General features: G+C 41.1%; 1 protein-coding gene across 1 annotated transcript in view; it reads right to left on the reverse strand.

Annotated features, from left to right (window-relative positions):
* DIS3L2 (DIS3 like 3'-5' exoribonuclease 2) overlaps positions 1 to 23,493 on the reverse strand; it is a 267,320-nt gene that overhangs the window by 134,366 nt on the left and 109,461 nt on the right. Inside the window, exons 11-12 of the mRNA XM_034780543.1 lie at positions 20,283 to 20,456; positions 2,596 to 2,675 (exon numbers count right to left, since the gene is read on the reverse strand). Coding sequence (XP_034636434.1) covers positions 2,596 to 2,675; positions 20,283 to 20,456 — 254 coding nt within the window. The remainder of the gene's footprint in view (positions 1 to 2,595; positions 2,676 to 20,282; positions 20,457 to 23,493) is intronic.

Genomic DNA, 23,493 nt, shown 5'->3' on the forward strand with positions numbered 1-23,493 from the left:
TGATTTAGGCTCATATTAAGACTTTTCAATAACTGTGTGTACATATTGTTTGCCTTTACCTTGACTGCAAATACCCATGATAATGATTTAGCACTAGGCCTTACCTATAGACTGGGCCCTCGAAGATGCACGTGTGGAATACAGGTGTGTTATGAACATATCCAAATCCCCTAATTTAATAGGAACCTCTCAAATATCACGTAGCTAGATTTAATTTCTCTGGGCTTGTGTGCGGAATTTTGGTCCTTGAGAGTGGATTCCTCTTGAACACGAGGCAGCACTGAGCAGTGGTGGCCACCTGAATTGCATATAAGAACTGGGACCTTCTTGGACAATATGAGGCCACTTGCCTTGATTCTGATTTTTAAATTTATTATTGTACTGGAGAACATTGTGAACCGAAAGAAACAATCGTGCTTTTGGCCATGGAAGACAGAGCATGACTGAAGCTGTGACCTATTGTTCTCTTCATCTGGAATAAGACATGAGTAATTTCACTGAATTCTGAATGCAAATAGGTCCAGTGATGGCTAGGGGGACCCACCTTCCTACTCTACTCATAGACCTTGGGCTGTAAACACCACTCTCCTGGTCCCATCCATTTTGTGCTTAGCCAGTTGCTGTGCCAGCCCAGCCCAGACATGCTGCACTGGAAGCAGAGCTATCGAAATAAAATTGGTTCCAAGACTTCACTAGTAAACGTCCTCAGTATGGCCCATTGTAGTCTCCCCTTTAACCAGTTCTGTATCCATCCTCAATAGTGGGGCCACTCCTAGCTTGACATGACTGATGGGTCATGTATCTGTCTCCAAGGAGCTGCAAGCAGGTACAAGACCCATTGGAATGGATCTGCGGACTTTCGCTGGGAAGAAGAAATTCCAGGCTAGGTAGATATTCCCCTTAAATGCCTTCTCCTGAACATTTTATGGATGAGAGAAATATGCAGACATATAAACCAGGAGCTATTACATTGAATGGCTCAATGGAGCAGTTGCTTTTAAAATCCTTACAAATCTGATCAATACAGTCTCAATGCAAAAGTGCCCAGAGTTTCACATTTTAGTTCTGAATGCGCTGAAATTTGCAGTTTCACTACAAATTTACAGATGGGTCAAAAGAAAACGAAGTAATAGTGTTAACAGAAAAGAGTCTGGACTTTTTGAAGACTATTTAAAAAAATCTGCTTGTGTTTCGTGCAGACTGGTAGTAAGACAATATTGTTGTTTAACTTTGCTTCAGAACTGCTAGCATACAATATAATTAGAAATAATTTTACTGGCCTCACATTTCCTTTCATCTGTGATCTTGCATCTCTGTTTTATTGCCCTGTTATACTACACTGTACCTGGGTCTGAATGACATGAGAATTTATGGGCTGTGTTACTCAAAAACAAAAAACCTTTGTGGGAGACGCATCTACCAACAACTTTTTTTGGAATCATGTCTCTAACCTTCCTCGTTATTGTGAATCATCACAGTATGATCACATCAGATGATCGCAAAGAAACAACATAGAGACTTCATTATCTGCATTAACATGAATATGATCATCATGCCATATTTCTAAATCAAATGCACTATGGAAGCTTTTCTGAATTAAACAGAGCTCTCTCAACTACTTGTTTGGCAGTGCAGGTATTCAAATGGGAAGCTCTAAAAGTCAAATCTTCAGGATTTGGCACATGGAATGTTTTGTCCTTCAAGTTCACTGTACATTAGAACCTCAGAGTAACGAACACGTCGGGAATGGAGGTTGTACATAACTCTGAAACGTTTGTAACTCTGAACAAGACATGTCTTTCAAAAGTTTACAACTGAACAGTGACTTGATACAGCTATCGAACTTTACTGTGCAGAAGAAAAATGCTGCTTTCCCTTTATTTTTTTTAGAAGTTTACATTTAACACAGTACTGTACTGTATTTACTTTTTTTTCCCCCCTCCCATCTCTGCTGCTGCCTGATTGTGTACTTCTGGTTCCAAATGAAGCGTGTGGTTGACTGGTCAGTTAGTAACTCTGGTGTTTGCAACTCTGAGGTTCTATTGTATAAGAGTTTCAAGTCGAGACTAGGCAAAACAGAAAACTTAAAAGACAAATAGCAAGAGCGAAATGCAAGTTCAAGAGGTACAAACTGCTCACGCAAGTATTACGAGTTTTCCCGCAATACATACCAAGAGGGAATTTCAGACAACAAGGACCTTCAAAAAGGTATCATGTTCTTTTATCCAGGTACAGCGTATCCCAGATCATGCAGTTCTACTAAAACTTAAAACCCAAATGAGGTCTATTAGCCCAGTAGATATAACTCCCACAAAGACTGAAGAAGACAGATACAACTCGGATAAAGTTACAACTCTTATTATGACAGTCATGTTGGTTCCGCATATCCCGATGCCAAGAGTTAAGAATACAGTTTAAAGAGTTCTGCTTTAAGAGGTTTCAGAAATAGGGCAATTAAAAGAAGAAAATAAAACTTGTTTAATACTCTACTCACATTTAAGAAGAACAGGTTTGCACGGAAAATTAAACATGAACGTGTGTGCCAAATGCTAAAAATAAACACTGGGAGAGTATTTTGTAAGATACATGTCATACCATCAGGAAGTTGTTTGCAGGACAAGGCATCATCAAGGTCCCTGGCAGTTGACGGATCAATGGTGAAGATGCATTCTTTCCTATCAATAAAAAAAGGGAACTTAACATCTTTTTTTGTTTTGCACCCAGACACACAGCCCGTCAGAAAAGCCCAGCCAACAGTGAAGTTTTCAGGAGCAAGCCCATTGAAACATATCACATCTTCCAATCTAACTGCTTCCCCAACCTTCAGAGATCCCCTCAGAAGCAACCTTCTGACATGAAAAAGGCATTTGGAATAATGAAACAATTAGAGGATGCTGACTTGTGTCCCCCCTTGGAACTGTTTGTTTTACACCTTTCTCGTCTAATTATCAATATTCCTCCACAAAAGTAAACAATCCATCCCGCAAAGTTCCACTGACTTCCACTGGGGTGAAAAGTTCTTCCTGCCCCAACTCCTTTTTGACAAAGTAGGAAACAAAAATATGACAATTTTATACATTTTTTTTAACAGTGTTTACAAATAACGAACTTTGGCATTGTGACTTGATACTGGAGAAAGTCATCTGAAGACAGGGAGTACAATGGAGCAGGAGACCTTCCAAGTATCTGGCAGGGACGGAACAGAGTGAGGGTACGTGAATGGAGGAGCTTGCAACACTTGAACAGATCCAGCCTTTCAAAATTGACTAGCCCTGACACACACCTGCTCATGCACTCTACTCCTCATGAATAATAATAATAAAGGAATGGTATTTAATTCTCCTGGGGCAAGTAGAATTTTGCAGGTTTTCCTTACTTGTTTGTTAACAGAAAATACAGAGCCAGTGGGAATAAAAATGAATGACTTGATGGCCATAATGGAATTATGAATGAAAGGCTGATGGAAACAGACTAGTCTCCACAAAATCCTCGAGCTTTCAGGAGCCCACTAGCCAAGTTGTATGTCACCTGTAGGAAATACTAATCTGCAGATATATTCCAAACACAGCGTATATAAGTGCTCTGAATTCTCAGTATGCTGGGAACCTGTATTCCTCTAAGTACTGCACCGGAGTTGAGTAAAAGGAGATTGTCACCAGCTAGTAAAACTAAATTGAACATGAATAACCTTCATCTCTTGTCCTAAACAGTTGTGAATAAAGCCAGATGCCACGTCCTCTCTAATACCACGGACAAAGTTAGAGCAAAATGGAGTCTGCAAAATGTTTAAGACCCAAGTTGAAAGATCACAGAGTGAAATCAAGTGACACTGTTTGGCCTCGGTTCAGTCCTTAGTGAGCAGACACTGTACGGTAAAGTGGTTCATGCAATCATGCATGTTATAGCAAGACTATTGTGATCTCTAGGAAAAAATGGGCTTTGAAAAAGATTTGAATGAGCATGAACATCAGAAGAAGTTAGAGACGGAAGTAGATGCTAGGTCAGCTAGCTAGAATTAGCTAATCAATTTTTTAGCACTCAGAGGCCTCAGTTAAGACTGAGGTAGGTGTCCTGCAGACACATTAGAAGGTGCAGTCCCCCCGCCTCAAAGAATTTACAACTACATACACATATAATCTGTATATCATCTTATGTTGATAGACAGAGTCATATATCAATAGTAGGGGAATTATAAAAATACCAGAAATGGGAAATAAATCTAGGTAGGCAGCAGGTTTGTTCCAAGAGAGAAGACAGAACACAGCGTTTGACTTCAAGAACCATTACATATTAAAGAGCAGTTTGGCAGAATACACTAGTGAGCTGTAAGCTGAAGCCTAGGGCTTGAGTGCCCAACAAATGAATCATTTTAAATTCCTACGTCAGGGGCCCCCTTCAGTGGGGGCTGAACAAACTACAGCAAACTTCCTGTAATGCACGTGGATTGTGGCGGGGATCCAACTGCAGACAGTTCTGGGGCGTGCAGTGGTGGAATTGGAGTGGGGTGGGTGCTGCAGCATTTTTTTCTTTCCAGTATAATCTTAAGAATGAGTGCAAACCCCACAAAACACATGCTGACAAAGTGAGGCTGCAGAGGGATAGAGACCTGATTCTCGTAGCTATCTCCTTTTTGGCCAATTTCTCTCTTCAAATCAGTAAGTCTCAGTTCACTGATGCTACAGGAGATGCACAGCTGAGAAGCACAGCGCACTTCTCCTGCCCCAGAGGAACATCGTTTATTAAATTGCAAGAAGTGTGTGGGTTAGTTAAGGGAGGGATTATATTTACATTTAAAGGAATATTGCCAAACATATATCGATATTAAACAGTACAAGTGTCATGTGAATTTAGAAGCTTTAAAATCTAAGGGTGTGCACCTGTGCGCAAACAGGTCTGTGTATTTCTAGCACACTTATTACTGTAGTTCTTAGATGTTACTGGTAGTATCTATTGCTATTTGTCTGATATTAGCATAAATTTGTGCAGTTCTGCCAAATATACTAAGGAGATTTCTAATGCACCTAACTTCCATTAGCCTTTGAAAATCTCCCCCAATACATTAATTTTCTCATCCTATAGCAAACCTGCCTAATCCTCAGATGAATGTTCACTCCTGGTCCTTTATTATATATATCCAAACAAACTGGAAATAGCTAGTGATACTGGAAGATGCAAGATCTTCTAAACTGCACTGATTTTGATCTGCTTACAGTCCAACTATCCAGCACCATAAATCAACCAATGTAATGACCTACAAACCATCTTGCTTCCATAAATACATACTCCTTACATTAAAAATCCATCAATGAATGGAATTTCAAGTGATCTCATTCCAAGGAACAGTGCTTACATAATGTCCCTATTTACCATTCTTCGAAGAATCACGTATGTACAGTGCAAGCAAACCCTCCACGTACACTAATATGCCACGTGCTTGCCTGTCTGGTAAGGCATGGGGCCATAGGTAAGCAGGTACTTACTGTAACCATCCCAGAGAGACAGCTATCATACATAGTCTTACTTTTTCAGGGCATTTAATTTAAGAAAGCAGACAACACTGACCTGAAACCAACTGCCCACTTTACAGTGACAAGGTTTAAAGGAAGGGATTAAGAGCTTCTTAAATCCAAGTATGTGGGTTCTTGTTTCAATGGAATAGATAGCTTATTCCAGCTGTTTTGGGCTGCAACCACAAATGTGCGCCACCCATAGCGATTTGTAGCTCTAGGCAGTTTAAAAATTAATAGACTGGTTTCAACAAAGTGCACATTTGCAGTCTCCGTTGGAAAGAAGGGAACATAAATATGCCGGTACCAAACTCTGAATACATTTATACAATGTAGCAACTAATGGAGCTGCTGTGCTTTCAGACACTTGGCCAATTAAATCTATTGTAGAGGTCAAGGGTGGGGCCCGAGTTCATGACAACACAAACCAGCAGGGATTGTTGTATATACTTCCAGCCTCTGTAGTGCTACCACAGATGCATTTCATATGCTATATCACCAGAATCCAGGATAAGCATTCGCTACTGCTGAGCAACCTGCTTTCTTGCAAAAGCTAGCCTGATACAAGGCTCCTAGAGTGAGGTATTTATCCTTATATATGTCCAAATGAAGGCACCCCTTACATGCAGCCATGTGCAGTATAGTTAGGGTTCTTTTAACAACATGTTCAAAATGGGAGGGGGGGTTAACTACTCAAGGGATCTGAACCTGGTGCCTTTTAATGAGAGTTTTGCCTTGTGCAAAGACTGGGGGGTCACAAAGTCTCTGAACAAGCAATATGATGCAAAAAGTTCCACAGAATAAGGGCTAAGTGGACCAAGTCCTGGATCCAAGTCGCCAAGAGGCAAGCATATAGAATACTGGACCTAAATTCTGAAGCAAGCACCACTGACTTTGTGGTGTGGGAGTGCTCAGCTTGTATCACAAAGTGATGCTTCTGTAGCAGGGTAGGAGGCATAGAAAAGAGTCTTTACATTGAATTCTGCACAACAGTGACTGCATGATTCACGTAATACATAAAACCTCGGGTTTTGATTTTTATCATGATTATAGGCAGCTGCAGGAGCCAGTACTGCAAAAAACAGAGGCCCAAATGCAGCATTTGCAGTCATTCTATTATCCATTGACCTATATACTGATTGAAGCCCCATCCCTCCAATCCAAGGACAGATATAGTCTCTAGTATTCTCCTCTGATTCCTTCAACCAGCTAACACCACCTCTAATCTCTACTGTGCTTCAGCTAGCTCTCTTTCACTCAGAAGTCTCAGTCACTTCAAGACACCATCTGTGTCTGTTGAAACGGACAAGGTGCAGGCTCACCAGCGTACCAATAGTCCTGCAAACCAAATCATCTCACTCCTTGGCACGTGTTCCTATGGCCCTACATGCATTGAAAATGAAGGGTGACAGACCTGACATAAACCACTGCCGAGTGGAGATAAGAAATTGCTCATTGCTCCTCTCGGACTGATGAGAAAAGCCCCTCAGACTCCTCCACGTGTCCCTGCCAGAGTCTGCACCTGTAATGATACCACCTCCATAGGCCATGGTACAATAGCTCCCAACAGGGTCATCCCATGAGCTCCCTGTAACCAGCGGGTGATGGCAAAACCAACCCATGGTAGGTTTTTATTAACAAAACTCAGAGCAGCCGCAATTTCCATGCACCTGTCAAGGAAGAGACTGTTTAAGTGCAAGGGAATATTATGGCTACATGCACATGCAATAACATTTATCACTAACTAATACAAATTGGGTGCTGCCCTCCAGCTCCTGGCAGGCTGCCAAAGCGGTCCTGTGGGCTGCAAAATTTGGCCATCCCTCCTTAAAAAATCCCAAAGGAACAATCTCTTCTTGTCATTACACCTAATAAAAATCTGTTTTATTCATTTTAAAACGTCAAAACATACTTTATAAAAGTAACAAGATGTTCCAGAAGTGTTCGTTCCAACATACACACCACTTGGTTAGCTAAAGGAAACTGGTTTAGGAGATATAGACATGCATGGAGTTGAGAGCTTTTCTGGTCTTCACGTTGAAAAGGACTAGAGATAAATGTCTTTAAAGAACCCCCAATTTTGCTGCACTGGCTGAAGACAAACAGCTCAACGTGGAAAGTTACTCTGTACAGGAGCTCTTTCATCCAAAACATATGTTGAACACAGCCTTGCAGAAGCACACTCACTCTGGCATCTCGCTTTTGTTAATGGAAGAATAAAATCTCTTTCTTCCACTTTCCTCGTGGAGAGATGGGGCGAGTGTATTATGCGTCTGGACTAGAAACAATCTGTGTATGGCAATCTGGTAAGGCTGGTGCCACAGATCTCACTAAGTCTATTATGAAATTGTTAACGGAAGGTCAGAAGGTGAACATGCACTGAGCCGGTCATCACTACATAGCTCTTCTTGCATATGATGAGTGCCCACACGAGTTCCTATAGTACTAGAGAGAGGCTGACTAATCACCACCACCAGCCAAATTGTAAGACAGCAATGCCACAGGAGAGGTTTGCAAACTAGTTCCTTCTACAATATTCAAAATCAAACCCCAGGAGAAAACCTACCAGAATATAGAGCTTAAGTTTATAAGATGGTCATGTAAATGTGCACACAGTCTCTCTGGGATAATCAATCCCACTTTACGAAAAAGCTAATTAAGTGCAGTTTCAGACGGCATAGTTCAAAAAGACTAATTAAATCAGAGCAGTCAGTCTTTTTACTTTTAATATTTTTCTTTTAATAGGAGCTAGAAAAACAGGCTAATGAAGTACTCGAGGTAAGATTAGCACATTATTGGTCAGTTGGTGTTATCCTGGTAATTAAAACATTCAAAGACCACAGAACAAAAACAGTTTTGGTTCTGGATGTTTTTTTTTTAACCAAACAAGTGTATCCATACAACAGGGTCTGCAAGTTTCAAAGGAGAAATCATTCTTTTTATTGTATATTTGGGGCCGAAAGATCAGGTACAATACATCATAATCAAATTAGCTTTTCACTCAGCTAAAACATTCAGAGTTCAACGGATCTGTTAAAGTTATCAACCATTAAATAGAAACATCTGTGAACCATGGCGATTACCAGTCCTAGGAGTCAATGCTCCATCTTCATGCAAGTGGAAGAATGCTTAGACCGAAAGAAAGCATTGCATGTTGTAACCTATGGCCTCCATAGGCATTAACGGTGTGGCTCCTGACAAACTGCTAATGGGGACTATGGTTGGGCAAAGTCTGGGTGTTCCCAATGAGGGTTTTCAGTACGAGTAACTTAATGCTCCTGAAGTAGAGAAGTGACAGTTTGTACATGCTGCATATTTCAGTTGAACTAAATGTTAAAATGCTGCCATGCAAGCCCTTCTAAAAACAAAGGAACCATTTCCTCGATCTACAGTGTGGTTGGATGAGCCAGCCAGGTGGAGGCAGTGAGTCTCTGTCATTTCTTTAATACATTAAGGTCTAGAAATGGCCATTGCTAGGTTACGCTTTAGAGAACTGCATGTCCCTGGGAGAGCATTAGAAAGCGCTAAAGGAACCAAGAAGTTCTACTCCTAAGCAGATGAGCTAACAATTTACAGGAGTCTTAGAAACTTAAAGGAAACTAGGACTTTGTTATCCTAGTAACTACTGGAGCCAGACAATGGAGAGAATGGAGCTGCAAGTAAGCAAAACTGACAGAACAAACTAACAGTCGGCTTAGCAGCTTCCACACCATTATTACATATGGCTGATAGTAGTTGAAGGAAGCAATGGAGAAGCTTGATACAAGCCCCCAGGCATTAAGCCCCTTCTAGACCATATGCTTGAATTCAGGTTCCTCCAGGCAAGTCATTTAAGTTACTTGATAATTCCCTGGGCTTTGCCCCAAAGCTAGTATTCTTGATACAAAGTCTATTACACAGTCTTCAGTAATACTTTCTGCCTGTTTTAGGAAAAATTCCCGCCCCCAACTGGTTGTAAAATGAAACAAGGAATTTATTAGGAGCTTCAGTATGTGCCTATCCATCAGAAAGATGCATGGAATTCACAACCGCAGGTTTCAAATACACACACTGTTCAAAGAGTAGAGATTCAGATGCAGTTACGTGGCTACATCCAAAGACATACCAGAGGCTAACAAATCGAGGGAGCACCTATGCTTTGGGTTTACAGGTCACACAACCATACTAACCTCCTTTCTTCAACAGACCTTGAAGCACCTATGTGAAACTTCTGCAGAAGCACTATGGATTTCAGAAAATACAAGACTTGTGTCACTGCAGTTGGCTCTTGGAGGTGAGAGGGTAATGAGCATCATTTTGTTTATTGAAGTTCAGATTTTGTAGGCCTTGTTTAAACTTTAATATGTCAACACTGAGACATGTACAATAGAGTGACTGCATGTCTAGACTCTTGCATCACATTTACATTCTTCCTCTTTAGACTGTCTTGCTCTCTTGACTTTGTGAATACGTGCAATAGATTGGTGCTGGTGGAATTCACTTCAGCATCCTGGTTTATCCCTATTAACTTGAACTCAAGGCTGACATTTTAAAATTAAGTGGTAAAGACATTTTTAGAATCTTGCAGATCTTCAGGGTCATCTGTAGGAGTCTGCCAAGCTGTGTCTTGGAAAAAGTTAAGCAGACATTTTTCAGGTCTGGAAACAGTCATTTTAATTTGGGACGAGGTATCCCAGTGTTGTCAACTCACTCCAGTGAAAGCTACAAACATTTTTTCACACAACCGTCTGATTGTTATGGCAACCACCAAAATGAATCTCATTTTTCAGTCACAAGTCAACCCAACTAGAATACAGTGCCTACGTAGGTTTCTTATAAAATACCAATAAGCACAGGACCCATTCCTATAGACATTCATCGCTCAAACGGGTATAGATAAAGTACTCTCTTTCAAAAAGGAATTTCAGACAATGGTCATTGTCTGAACCTCTTTAGAATTTCACCACCTCACTCCCAAAGATATCCGCTGTTTCAGTTGCAGTGCGCTTCTACATTTATCATTCTAAGTATGGGTAGATTTTAGTTAAAAATCTGGGACAACTGTTTACAAGACAGGCTCTTAAAAGGAATATTTTCACAGGAGAAGCATGCAATAGAAGCATTTCAAATGAGCCTCTGAAGGCACCTTAAGATACTTTGGAAAAGACACACGCTTGCAAAAGTAACTCTATAATTTTTTCTTTGTACAGTTAAATGAACACCGCAAAATGAACTAATTATAAACTAATTGGGAGTAAAAAGAAAGACTGCATTACCCGAATCCACCCATGGCACAAGCTCCCAAGAATCCACTCCCACAGGTACACAAACATCAGAAGTCTCATCTTAATATGTCAACCCAGATCAGGTCTTTAAAATTTTTCATGTTTATTTTTTAGCTAAAACCTTGCCTCAACTGATTCAAGTCAAAAAGGAAGGCTTACGGTCAGGGCTTTGGAGCGGAGGCCGGAGCGGGAGTGTGGAGCAGCTCCGGAGCAGTGGAGCTGCAGGTTTTTGCCTGGAGCTGGAACGGAGCCGGAGCACAGCTCCAAAGCCCTGCTTACAGTGATCCTGATGCATTACACAACAGCAGTAATACACATTTTAATTTTCATTGAACAGTGCTCCTTGATTTGCTGAACCAGGACCGATTTCAGCTATTTACTGTGGAAGCAGAGAAAAGAACTGACAGAAGGGAACTGTAATGCATGACGTTTGTTAGCAAGAGTCAGGCTAACTGTAACCCTGATAACGCGAGATTTGTAGAAGCGAGGATTGTGTGAGGCGGGTGAGAAAGAGCTGTGTAAGAAGTTATGATGACCTCAGCATAGATAAAGTGTAGAAGACCTTGGGTAGATAAGGTATAGAAAATAATTGTATGTTGGCAAGAGTCAAAACAACTGAGGAAATGAGATATCAAGATGGCCTATGTATAAACAAAATGCAACTGTTGCTCATTATTGTCTGTAACAAAAGGTATAAATGCTTGCTGTAATTGTTTACCTGTTGAGAGACCTGTTTAGCTCTCTCCCTCTGCACATGTGAGAGTTAATAAACATCTGACTTGCTGTACCAAAACAAATAGTGAGAACTCAGTTTTTCTCCGACATTACTTATGGCTTCAGCGTAAGATGAGCAAAGTTCTCTGGACTGATGACAAACAGTAAACCATTTAAAAAGCCATGGCATATAGAAGAGATCACTATTTAAATTTCTACAAGTTATGCTATCATTGTGCCTCAAGCACATGGAACTTTCTGCCCCACCTTTATCCCATGCAAGAATGAGAGCAGGAGTTTAATTGAAAACACGCTTTCATCATGTAAACTTCTTTAATCATAGACTCTCAGAAGCTAAAAACGGAAAAGACATTAGGTCATCCATCTCCCATGGGCCAGTGCTGGACTGTTCTCTGCAGTATGTATGCAAGTACTTTGTCCAGTCTAGAGTTTTAAACATCTTAAGCAACGGGGTTTCCAACATACCTGTGGGAGTCTATGATGCAGTCTAATTTAGGATGAACAACAGAAAAGATTTCCTCTGTAAGGCCTGGTCTACACTGGGGGAGAGGGTGTCGATGTAAGATACGCAACTTCAGCTACGGGAATACCGTAGCTGAAGTCGACATACCTTATTCCGACTTACCTCCCGTCCTCACGGCGCGGGATCGACGGCTGCGGCTCCCCCGTCGACTCTGCTACCGCCGCTCGCTCCGGTGGAGTTCCGGAGTCGACGGGGAGCGCGTTCGGGGATGGATATATCGCATCTTAATGAGATGCGATATATCGATCTCCGATAAATCGATCGCTACCCGCCGATATGGCGGGTAGTCTGGACATACCCTTAGTTTTAGCCCAGTTGTCCTAGTAATATCTCTTTCTACCAACCTAAATAATTCTTATCCCACCATAGCAATTCATATATTTGTTAGCCATTAAGCATCATTCAAGCCACTATCCTCTTTGTTAATACACATTTAACAGCTAAGTTTTCCCTGTAAGTCAATCCCTTCAGCCCCCTGGTTATTTTTGTTACTCACATGTTCGAACTACATCTAACTTTTCTGTATCACTATGGTATGGAGGTGTGGTGGAATTTTAAGGGTAGTCCTTAAAGTCATACAGAACCAAAATGTCTTCACACCCTCCATATTGTGGCTTGGGTTTTCTTTTATATGACTGTGGACATAAGAACTCAAGGAATAGGAATCAATCATCAAGAAGCAGTTGGAGAAATCATGTATCCCAGCTACATCAGAGAGGACACCTAGGACTTTTCTTCTGCACAGTAAACTGAACAAACCTCAACCAACTAAACTGAGAACCAGAATTGGGGCGAAAGGCAAGAGGAGGCTATTCCACCAGATTATAGTCTAGCGATTCCATCAGCATCTGGGACGTGGCCCACAGAACTGCTCTATGGCAGCCCGTGCAACGGGATAGAACCTAAAGTTATACAACAAAACAAAGACCAGCCAACAAAGGCAGGAGTAAAGAGGGGACATAAAGAGAGTACTGGTCTCTCTGCCTTAGCAGCTGAAATGCACTGAGTGTGGTGTGGGGTTGTGGGTCCTTATAAACTCCCAACCCAGATGTTGGAATCTGCACTGGGCCTTGCTCATTGCTCCAAAAGTTCAGCATTTGTGTGCATCCTCCAAGGGAGGCTCCATACCCAGGGTACCAGAATGAGACTTCAATGAAAAAATGGTTCCGTGTAACAAACAGTTTGTCATGCCTTTGGTTAACCTGTCATTATGAAAAGGGAAATAATGCAACATCTGATCAAGAATTGTGAAGAAATTGTTTTCTCTATGGTGGTGACAGATGCCAATGTCAGCCAACACTTTCAAGGCTGGATGCCTGAACTCCTCAACCCGTATTTAGATATGTCACCAAAAGTGGCCTGGTTTTCAGAGGGACAAAGCACGAACTCATGACTCTGAAGTCAATGGGAGATGCAGGTACTCAGCTCCTTTGAACATCAGGCCACTTTAATTACGTATCTAAATACAGAATTAGCAGCATAACCTTAGACACCCAGGGTTGAGAACCGTGGCCTTAGAGTGCTGGTTTTTCTCCCTCTAAAACTCCCATCGAAGCCTCACTGTCTACCATTGGAAGTCTGACAAGAACGGACCTGTTCCCAAATAGACTTGAGCTGACTGCATTCCATGCCCCCTACATTATTTTTTACAGAAAATACTCAGCTATACAGGAACAATGCAACATGCATAAGGTCAAAGTTCAGTGTGATGACAAGCCTCTCCCGCAAAACATTCCCCACTCAATGAGCTTTGATTTGTTCTTTAGGCTACCAGAGGCCACTGATGGGAAATAACCCTACAATCCACCAATTTCCATGCAATAGTGTGCTTGTACAGCTGGGCTCCCAATAGCTCATGTTGCCTCTGTTCAACACCCCCCCATCCCCCGCATTTCTAGCACGATATGCCAACCCCAGGTTGCAACATGTGATAGCAACCACTGCATGTCATTTAGTAAGAAATTAAGCTACCATCCTACTGTTTTTTTTTTCAGTGCAAGCGTAGGTTAGGAAAAAAAGCAACATATACAGGGAACAAGCTCTGACGAAGTCAGCTAATTAGCTTAACCACATCACTGGGATAAGAACACACATCTGTGCATCACTAAAAGTTTATTTATTCAGCTCCATCAGGTGTATCTTCTAAGACTGGTTTATTCACATTGGTTCAGGAAGGGAATGGTTCCCCGGCCCAACACAGTAGGAGAGATAGCATGGTGCCAGTCAAGAACAACCTAGAGTAGATACAGTGGCTTTTGCAACTGGCCTTGCTAGCTATGCGCTAGACTGAGATCACCACTGAGTAATACTTTGTGCTCCTCAAACCATCCTCCTGATTTCAGTGGGGATACATGCAAAATAAGCTGCTGCTCACATGAGTAAGGAAACATAATCTAGTCCTGGGGGTCTTTCCACAGGATCTCAGGATGACAGACTCAGATTTGCAGCAACGTTTACACATTTATTAAACACGCCATTTGTCAGGTTCCTTAAGAAACCCGGGCATTTTTACATATTCTATTACAGTAGGATAAGTCTTGCTCTAATTATACTTAACCCAAGCTTTCTGTAGCGGAAAATCTCCAGGGAAAATTGTTGAATAATGTTTTATCTGATTTATACCCTTTCAAGTCTTCCACCTGCCCAGAAGAGCCAACTGTCTCAGTCTACTCTCCTTCCTACTCACCAGGCACTTTGCTGGGAGCAGAATGCTGCCATTTTTACCATCAGTTCTAATTTTATCAACCAACAATCTACTTGGGCATGCACAGTTAAGAGTCTGATATTAAGTCTTTAATATAAACACTGCTAATCCTTATTACTATCTGCACCATTCCTCAAACACGACACAAATAGTGGGCAGAATTGCAATGTAGGAACTGTTCTGTTGCCGGTGGTTTCCAATTACAAACAGTGCTAAGAACAGAGCCTCCCTGTTCAGAATAGAACATAAAGACAAGGGAGAGCACCTCCTCTTTTTCTACTTCTCCTATCAAAGAAAGGACGGATGCAACAGTTGTTAAGGGGCAATTAAAGTTACTATTTACTCTGCAAAACCTTAGTAACTGTAGGTAGCTATGTAGTACCTCTGAGGACATCACAACTTGTGGTCAACAGATATCACGCCTTGAAATATCTCAAAATATTAACTCTATATGTGCTAGGAATTATTCTTGGGAAGTTCTATGGCCTGTGTTCAGAATCTATGAATCTACAGCTCTGTCATACTGTTGGGGCTTTTCATTTGTAAGAACAACATTTCATTAACTCTGCTCATAGGGAAACAGAATGATCATTAATTGTTCAACGACAACTTCTCACTTCTGTGCATTGGCTCCTCAGGTTGTTTCTTTGCAGTGCCCTCAATATTCAGTATTCGCATCGGTGCTGCAATTTTGCTTACAAGACAACATTAGAGAGTTAGTTGGGGTGGAAAATGAAAATTTTTGCTCTTCAGACGATTCATCCTGCAGATATTTCAGTGTTTCTTTCTCTGCTCCGTATTTTTAGCTCATTGTTTTCTATTTTGGCAGCTGAGAAACTGCAGTTTGTAATTTTACCTCCAGCTTCATATTTCTTCTTAAAAGTGAATACAATGTCCTGTTTATAATAATAAAATCACTAGTTGGCAGGATGACATCAAATGGAAAAAAAGAGAAAGCAACTGGAAAATTTAGAGCAAGCAATTTTGAGAGCCAAGTTTCGCATTTGTAATGGTCCAGCGGAGGTCACTGGACTCACTCGTTATTAGGCGAATGGTAAAGAAATAGATATCCTCAAGTTCTTCCATGTTAGACTATATAAACCATCTCTAGTTCAACGAGGGTTAGAGCTTTCCAAAAGAGTGACGTTATACATTTTCCACAGTAACACTAACAATGGGAGACATGCAAAAGGCAGAATTGCTCTGCAAAGAACGGCCTTTTTTCTCTCTCCAATATTTAGGTTTTTGTTTCCCACTATGATCGGACTTTCCTGGCTTTGGTTTCTTGTCCCAGTTTAGCAGTAAAAGAAACAAAAAGATATGAATGAAATTAGAAACATTTGGAACAAGCCTTAGAAATAGCTTTTAGGTTTCTTAGATTTTTGGCTAAACCTCTTCAAAGGGTTTCCTCCTCTACTCCCCTCACTGCTATATCCACCTCTGAAATTTGAATTTCCTTGTTTGCTCTGACCCTCTTCTTTTCACTAGTGATGTTCTATACTACACAGGTGAAACACTCAGCATAAAGCAAACAAGGAAATGAAATTTACAGGCTGAAGCAATGGAGAAGACCAGAAAATGGCTAGAAGTATGTCATTTCAGAATTTGCCTCTGCCACACCACTCTTCCAGTCTCAACGTTTCTTTTACATAGCAAACCAAGCATTCCTCTTTTCTAATTTAGTTCCAGTCAATCAGAGAGAGAGAGAGAGAGAGAGAGAGAGAAGGGGAGAAAAAGGAATTCTGATCCTAATTGTGTTTACAGATTCTGGAACACACATTTCATAAACTATACTGGTCAAATACCATAAAATCCAAGCTCTCTGTTGAAATGGCAGTTGTCAGTACAGAATGATAACACTTCATCATCATCTAGCACTTTTCATTATAGGACCTCAATGTCCTTTGAAATCCATTAGTTACAGCACCTATGAAATATTTGTCTCATTTTACAAATGAATAAAATGAAATAGAGAGAGATCAAGAGGTTGCCCAGAATACTATAGTGACTTAGTAGCAGAGATGGGAATTTAACCTATAAAAGCGGGAAATTTTGTAACTGTCTAAGGATTTTGCATATTATGTACTATTAAAATATTTTTTAAAACTTTTTTGATAAATATTTGGACGGAGGAAAAAACTGATCTCCTTGAAGTGACTACATGAAAGATATAGGATAGTTCAGTAAAGCAAGTCCCTAAACATGGTAACAGTACACCTTTTGTAAAGATGAAACTTTCAGGAAGCTGGGGAAATATATTTACAAGATAGCATAGACTAGTAAAATCATTGCTTTACACTGATCAGTGTTAACATCCTCTATGGATTAGTATGACCCATTGCTTTATTTTGACCTAAAGCCATGTTCACGATCTTTCCTTTGTGTGAGATTCCTTTTAGCTAAGTAATCATTCCTCCAGCTAAGTACTCCAAAGACGTATTAACAAACATAACTCATGGTTTTGAAGAGACTGTTTTTCTACATTAGTATAGACCAAAAAGACATGTTTCGAGCAGGAGAGAGTCTTATGTATCCCAGTTTCACCTTGTCAGAAAGTTACCTTCAGAACTAGGGGAAATATTATAATGCACAATACTTCACAAGAGTCTCAGTCATGGAAACCCAAAGAGAAGTGCCCTGTCAACCACTCGGCCATCAGACAATAGAGGAATCCAAGCAATAGTCAAGTAACTGAGACCATCTTCTACACTAACGGAATGAGTGGCAATAGCAAGCACTACTAGAGGCTAAAACTAGTATTGCTAACATGGTTTTTTATCTGATTCATGCTAACAAGGATGACCAAGAGCCCACACAACTGGTTTACAGATAGCATTGACAAAAAAGTATTCTAGAACAGGATGGGATTTAGAACAAGCTCTAAAATATAAAGTGTAAGATGATACCATGTTTACACTGGTTACGTTTTAGCATGAATCTTATTTAAAAGCATTTCAGTTAAGATGGCTCTTTCTGTAGCATAGATGAAGACTTACAGTACAGTACAGACTTACGATATTGTAAATAACACCGTAGCTTCAGTGAAAATCACTCTCTATGTAGTAAAGAAACAAGACCGAGCAACTACTAACATACATAGTTACAATATGTGCATACAGATACTCAAGTTCAAATGTATGCAATTCTGCATATATATTTGTCGGTGCCTAATTTGCGCATGTGCAGATCAAGCATTGTACTGTGCTGACAATATACAACATACTGGCTGCCAAGAGAGTACCAAAAGCTAGTCAAAAACACCAAGATGGAAGGTTAAAAGTCTTACGACTACCCCCTTTGCCAGCACCTGTCTCAAGGGGCAATGGGTCATGCCCCCAGAGGAGAAGACACCCAGACCTATCACTGAATGGTGTGAGCGGTTTTTGATGGCAGGAAAGTGGAATGTAGGGGAAAGAGGAGTGGATTCCAATTAGGTAGGCCCCACGTTATTTTTGTTAATAAAAAATCATTTTCTTTTGGAGCTGGCAAACTCCCACTTTCAGGCTATCAAAAAGCAAGCTAATAGAAAGATTCACATGTAATTTACCTTTCATATCCAGGCACAGCAACTTCATACTAGCTTCAGGTGTGTTTAGGAGACTAATAAGTAGCAATATGGTAATTAACATTGAAAGTATTAATACAGGACTAACATAAGTAATTATTTTGGAAGCTTTGACAGCAGGGTTATATTTGAGCAAACAGAAGGAAAGTTACTTTGCAGTGTTCACCATCTCTATGAATAGACAGCCGGTTTAATCAGAGAGAAGGATTTAAATGGCCAAGCTGCAAAACCGTTATGGGGTGCCGATTGCCTTGAGAATTCTCACTGTAAAAAATCAGTAACAAAACCAAGAAATGCATTTGGAATTTGTTTCCAAGAATGACTGTGTAATCTGAGACAAGTCAAGTTCCTCATCTGCCTGCAACAGCATTACTGCTAGGGCAGAAGAAATTAGAGGAAGACTGCTCCCTCTTCGCTGACGTGTAGCCAAGAGCCCCAAAATAAGAACACTCGAGTGACATCCACCCTGTAGCCTAATGCCTGTGGGGGAGTGACATCTTGTACCATTGTGTTTTCAGTCATTCCAAATCTGAAATCTAATATCTGAAGTCTGACACTAGCAAATAAGGAACCTGATTCTCTACTGAGTTACTCCATTTTTATACCAATGTTGTTCCACTGATTTCAACAGACTATGGCAGCTTTTGCTCCACTGGAGTGGAGAACCAGGCTTAAGAGGAAACCATTCAATCTTATGTAGAGCACAGCTGCAAAGCCGGGAGAGAAATCTTTGGTAGTTCTGATCTTAACAGTTATCATTACAAAATACATAATTACCTACATCCAAGGATACAGAGAACTTCATAGACATAATTTAAGCCTCGCAATGCTGCTGTGGGGTCGACAGTATCCCCATTTTACACAGGCTGCAACCCACAGTGACGTAGTGACTTGCCAAAGGCCAAACAGTAAATCAGTGACAGAATCAGGAAAAGGACCCAAACTTGGCCCTGGTCTCCTTTTCCAACTGCTAAATCATCTTCCTTTTTCCACCTCCATCCCAGCCCAAAGACTTGGATATGTGTTGTGTACTGGCCTTTCAACTCTGGACTCCAGATACAGATACTTAATGCTGGTGTCTATCCTCCCCTGGACACAATCTGTTACCCTTAATGGGAACTACGTAAGTATGCTAAGAAGGAATGGAACTTGCTGTGGGTACAAATGCACGCATGCCTTTACACCAACACAGACAACGGAAACCTCTGCCTTTAGGAATCAAAACCATGCCAACATTTACCTTAGTAACAATCAGCAGGGAAGCACCATCAGACATTGTGCACCATGTCCCTAAAATGCGAACTGCCAACGCTTCAAAACATTGAAAAAAGCCACAACCAAACAACCCAGGCAACGCAGGGGACTGTCTCTGAGTGTCACTGAGCTTCAGTGTAACAAATCAGAGAACCCAAGACAGTTGCAGGTACATTACCAGCGGTTCAGTGAGAATTCATATACCAGAAACATCTTTACATAGAACCTAGAATTATTGTCAGACCTGAACAAAATAAGCACTGGGAACTTTTGTGAGTCTAAAAAAAAATTAAATCCCATGCATTAATAGAGAAACGTTACAAAAACTGGTTTCAGAGTAGCAGCCATGTTAGTCTGTATCCACAAAAAGAACAGGAGTACTTGTGGCACCTTAGAGACTAACAAATTTATTAGTCTCTAAGGTGCCACAAGGACTCCTGTTCTTGTTACAAAAACGATCACTAAAGTATTTAAAGCATTCCAGACAAAAAAGAAAGCTCTCCAATTAGATGCCAGGCATTCAATTCTTTATCTAGGTATTAATGTTGTCTTCAATAGTTCTTTTGACGAAAATACCCTTTGCTATACAAAATGCTTCCCCAAAACACTGGCCGTTTGCTTTCTTTTCGAAGAGCAGGGCTGCTGAATGGTGTGATGAGACAACACCTGTGAAGCGAAAAATCACACCAACACAAGAACAACCTTGAGACCAGAGAGAGTTTGCTGTTACCTTAAATCTCTCCTGTTGGCCAACTCTGCGGGTGGGATGACCCAGGGCAGGCTCTGGGGAAGGCATTCCAGAACGTCTCGGGAGAAGTCAGAGAAATCCACACCGTACTCCGTCAGGATCCCTTCTGTTTCAGGCTCAATTTCACCAGCCTGCCCAAGACTTTTGGCCATTTGTCTAGAGAATGGAAGCAGAAAGAAAGGGTACTTTTATTTAGTATGTACCTAGAACTCTCGATGGGCTGCTATCCCTGGAGAGGCCTGCTGCAGCATCCATGACTGAGCCATCAAGAACAGATATATTTTCACCCATTTAATCCACCTTCCTGACTTGTGGTGGAAGACTGGGAAGGGAGTAGGGCCTTATGTATGCTGGGGAAGATATAAAACACTAGTCAGACTCCATGCTACTGACATTTTGTGCATCTCATTTAAGGACACCACTTATATCAGGGGTTCTCCAACTTCATTGCACCGCGACCCCCTTCTGACAACAAAAATTACTACATGACCCCAGGAGCAGGGACCAAAGCTTGAGCCCCCTCAAGTCCCGCCACCCCATTGCTTCAGTACTATGGATCAATGGTTCTCAACCTCTTTCACACAGTGCCCCATACAACAACAGAAAAACGTTGGGATCACCCCCTCGCCTAGCCATAAAGAAAGGAGGTGTGATCTCACTGCCCTGGACCTGTTCGTATCAAGGGTTCCCAGCCTGGTCTCAGATAGCTCTACTTAAACAACACTCTCAAAGAGCTGAGCACACACGGCTATTCAGTCCCTAAAAGGCCAAAAGACTCTAAGAACTCTCTGAGAACTAAGACTTGCGGGCAGTCCAGAGCGCTAACATGCCTATGCGTTGCACAAGGACTTTAAGTTACAAGATTTCTGTCACTTAAGAGCCACTGGATCCACTATTATTTCGTGGTGAACATGCTCTGGGATTGAAGGCCTGGTATGGAAAAGTGAATTCAGCTGAAGGTCGCACAGGGTCCTGTCCAGCGTGTGCCACAATTACCAGCAGATTGCTGCAATCAGAAACACAAACAGATTCCGCCCCTTTAAAGGCTGCCCTTCACTCCCTGAACCACTTCGGAACTTCGAAATGGAGCAAATTCATAGAGCCATCTAATCGCTATGGAAAAGGAATAAAATTGATGGCCTCCATAGACAGAGGAGTTAACATGCCCAAATACCCTCTTTTCTGTCTTACACGAATAGCATTTATGCACCTATTTCAAACCATCTTCCAGACTCTTTCAAGGCCTGAGGACACTCAGCGATCTAGCTCTCCTCCTCTGGCGATCATAAGCCTTTGGACTCTCCTACTGCTGGAAAGGGGCTGAAGTTCTGGACGCGAGTCACAGATGAAGGCAACATCGTGTGACACATTCTAATAATCTTTGATGAGGAGCTCTACATACATTTGTCTATCCTGCCGCCAGAAATCTTCCCTCAGCTCCAGTGCACATCTCACAGAACGTATTTCCTAAGCCTCTGGCCTTCACCATATTTCGTTTACACAAGGATTTAGCTGAAAATGGCACAGAAACTAACTGGGACTCCACATTAGTGAAGTGACAAAGCAACACTCTCCCTATCTGACTAGAAATGTGACACAGTCCTAGACACTGTCCTTCACATATCCTACACTGCTCTGTGGATAAGGTGAGGTTTGTATTTTTATTTGTTTTAATACACCACCATTAGGGCAAATGGCACTTTTACAGGCAAAGGAGACAAGATTGTCCAGGTTCTCTGCATAGACCCACTGTCACACTGTTCATCTATCATCAAATAAAACTACTTGATTGCATTGTTTTACATTTTAAATTATTTTTCTCTCATTTTTGTTTGTTAAGAAAAATCTTTAAAAAAATCGGTTATGCAGAAGAACAGTGGGACAAGTTTACATGGATTTAATTATATTACAGTCAGTGATGGCTACTTGGGTTGGAGTTAGTTAGCAAGCTTCCCCTATACAACACACCATACACCTCTCCTCCCCTCTCCACACCAGAAAGTTGATCATATATAAAAGTGAAAAGCTCAAACTGTGGAATTAGAGGTGTCACTAGTGAAAGTTTCTAATGGAGAGTAAAAGAGTTAGGTGGAAAAATGAAAAGAAGAGAGGGGCCTCTTCCCTATTGTATCCAGATTTGTACTGACCCCATGATCATAGTAGCTTTAAACTAATGTAAATAGTGGATTCTCTGTAGCTCAAAGTTTTTAAAACATGATTTGAGGACTTCAGTAACACAGCCAGAGGTTAGGGGTCTGTTACAGGAGTGGGTGGGTGAGGTCCTGTGGGCTGCAATGTGCAGGTCAGACTAGATGATCATGATGGTCCCTTCTAGCCTTAAAGTCCATGAGTCTAGAACCCTGGCCCAAGGAAATTAATTTACATACATGTAGATGGTAATCAGAATAAGATTGACAAGATTGGGTAGACACAATAATGCCAGGGAATGCAACCTCTGTAAGCAAGGTTTCTGCAATGTATGAAAAGTTGCCATGATACTGATCCTTCTGCTTTAATTTTAATGAGCGAAACAGGCATTAATTACTTTCCTAATACAGGCAAAAAATTGTGTACCTGTAATTTGAATATGCAAAATGTTCCCCGTGTTTCAACTATGCCATAAACTTATATAATAGACTCCATTTGCATGGTACATCTTTATAAGGGGTAGGTAATGTTATCTCTTTTTCGCACTAAGGAGGGCTGTATAATAAATCTTTCAGATTATGTAGTATGCTACAAAGGACTGTGCACTTTGTTCTGTATTAAGTTGTAGCGTTCATATTCTCTGGACGAATAAAGCAGCGATAAAAGATATTGGCCTTCATTGATTCAGTTTTATGTATAAGCTGTATTGAAGACACACATGCATTTGGCATCCAGCCTTACTCCTCAACTTCAACATGTTTGTCTCAGTCTGATCCTTAATGTTATTTTAACTTAACTAAACAAGATACAATTTTCTTTCTTTCTTGCAGCAGCAACTATACAACATAGAAATTCTCATTTAATGCCCAGTGTTTTGTAGTAGTACAGGGAGATTTGGACTGGTGAACCTACAGGTTTACTTAGGGTGACCAGATAAGTGTGAAAAATCGGGATGGGGAGGGGGAATAATAGGGTCCTATGTAAGACAAAGCCCCTAATATTGGGATGTCTGGTCACCCCAGGCTTAGGGGCTGCAAAGTGCGCT

Source organism: Trachemys scripta, chromosome 9, assembly GCF_013100865.1.
Source record: "Trachemys scripta elegans isolate TJP31775 chromosome 9, CAS_Tse_1.0, whole genome shotgun sequence".
Taxonomy (NCBI): domain Eukaryota; kingdom Metazoa; phylum Chordata; order Testudines; family Emydidae; genus Trachemys; species Trachemys scripta.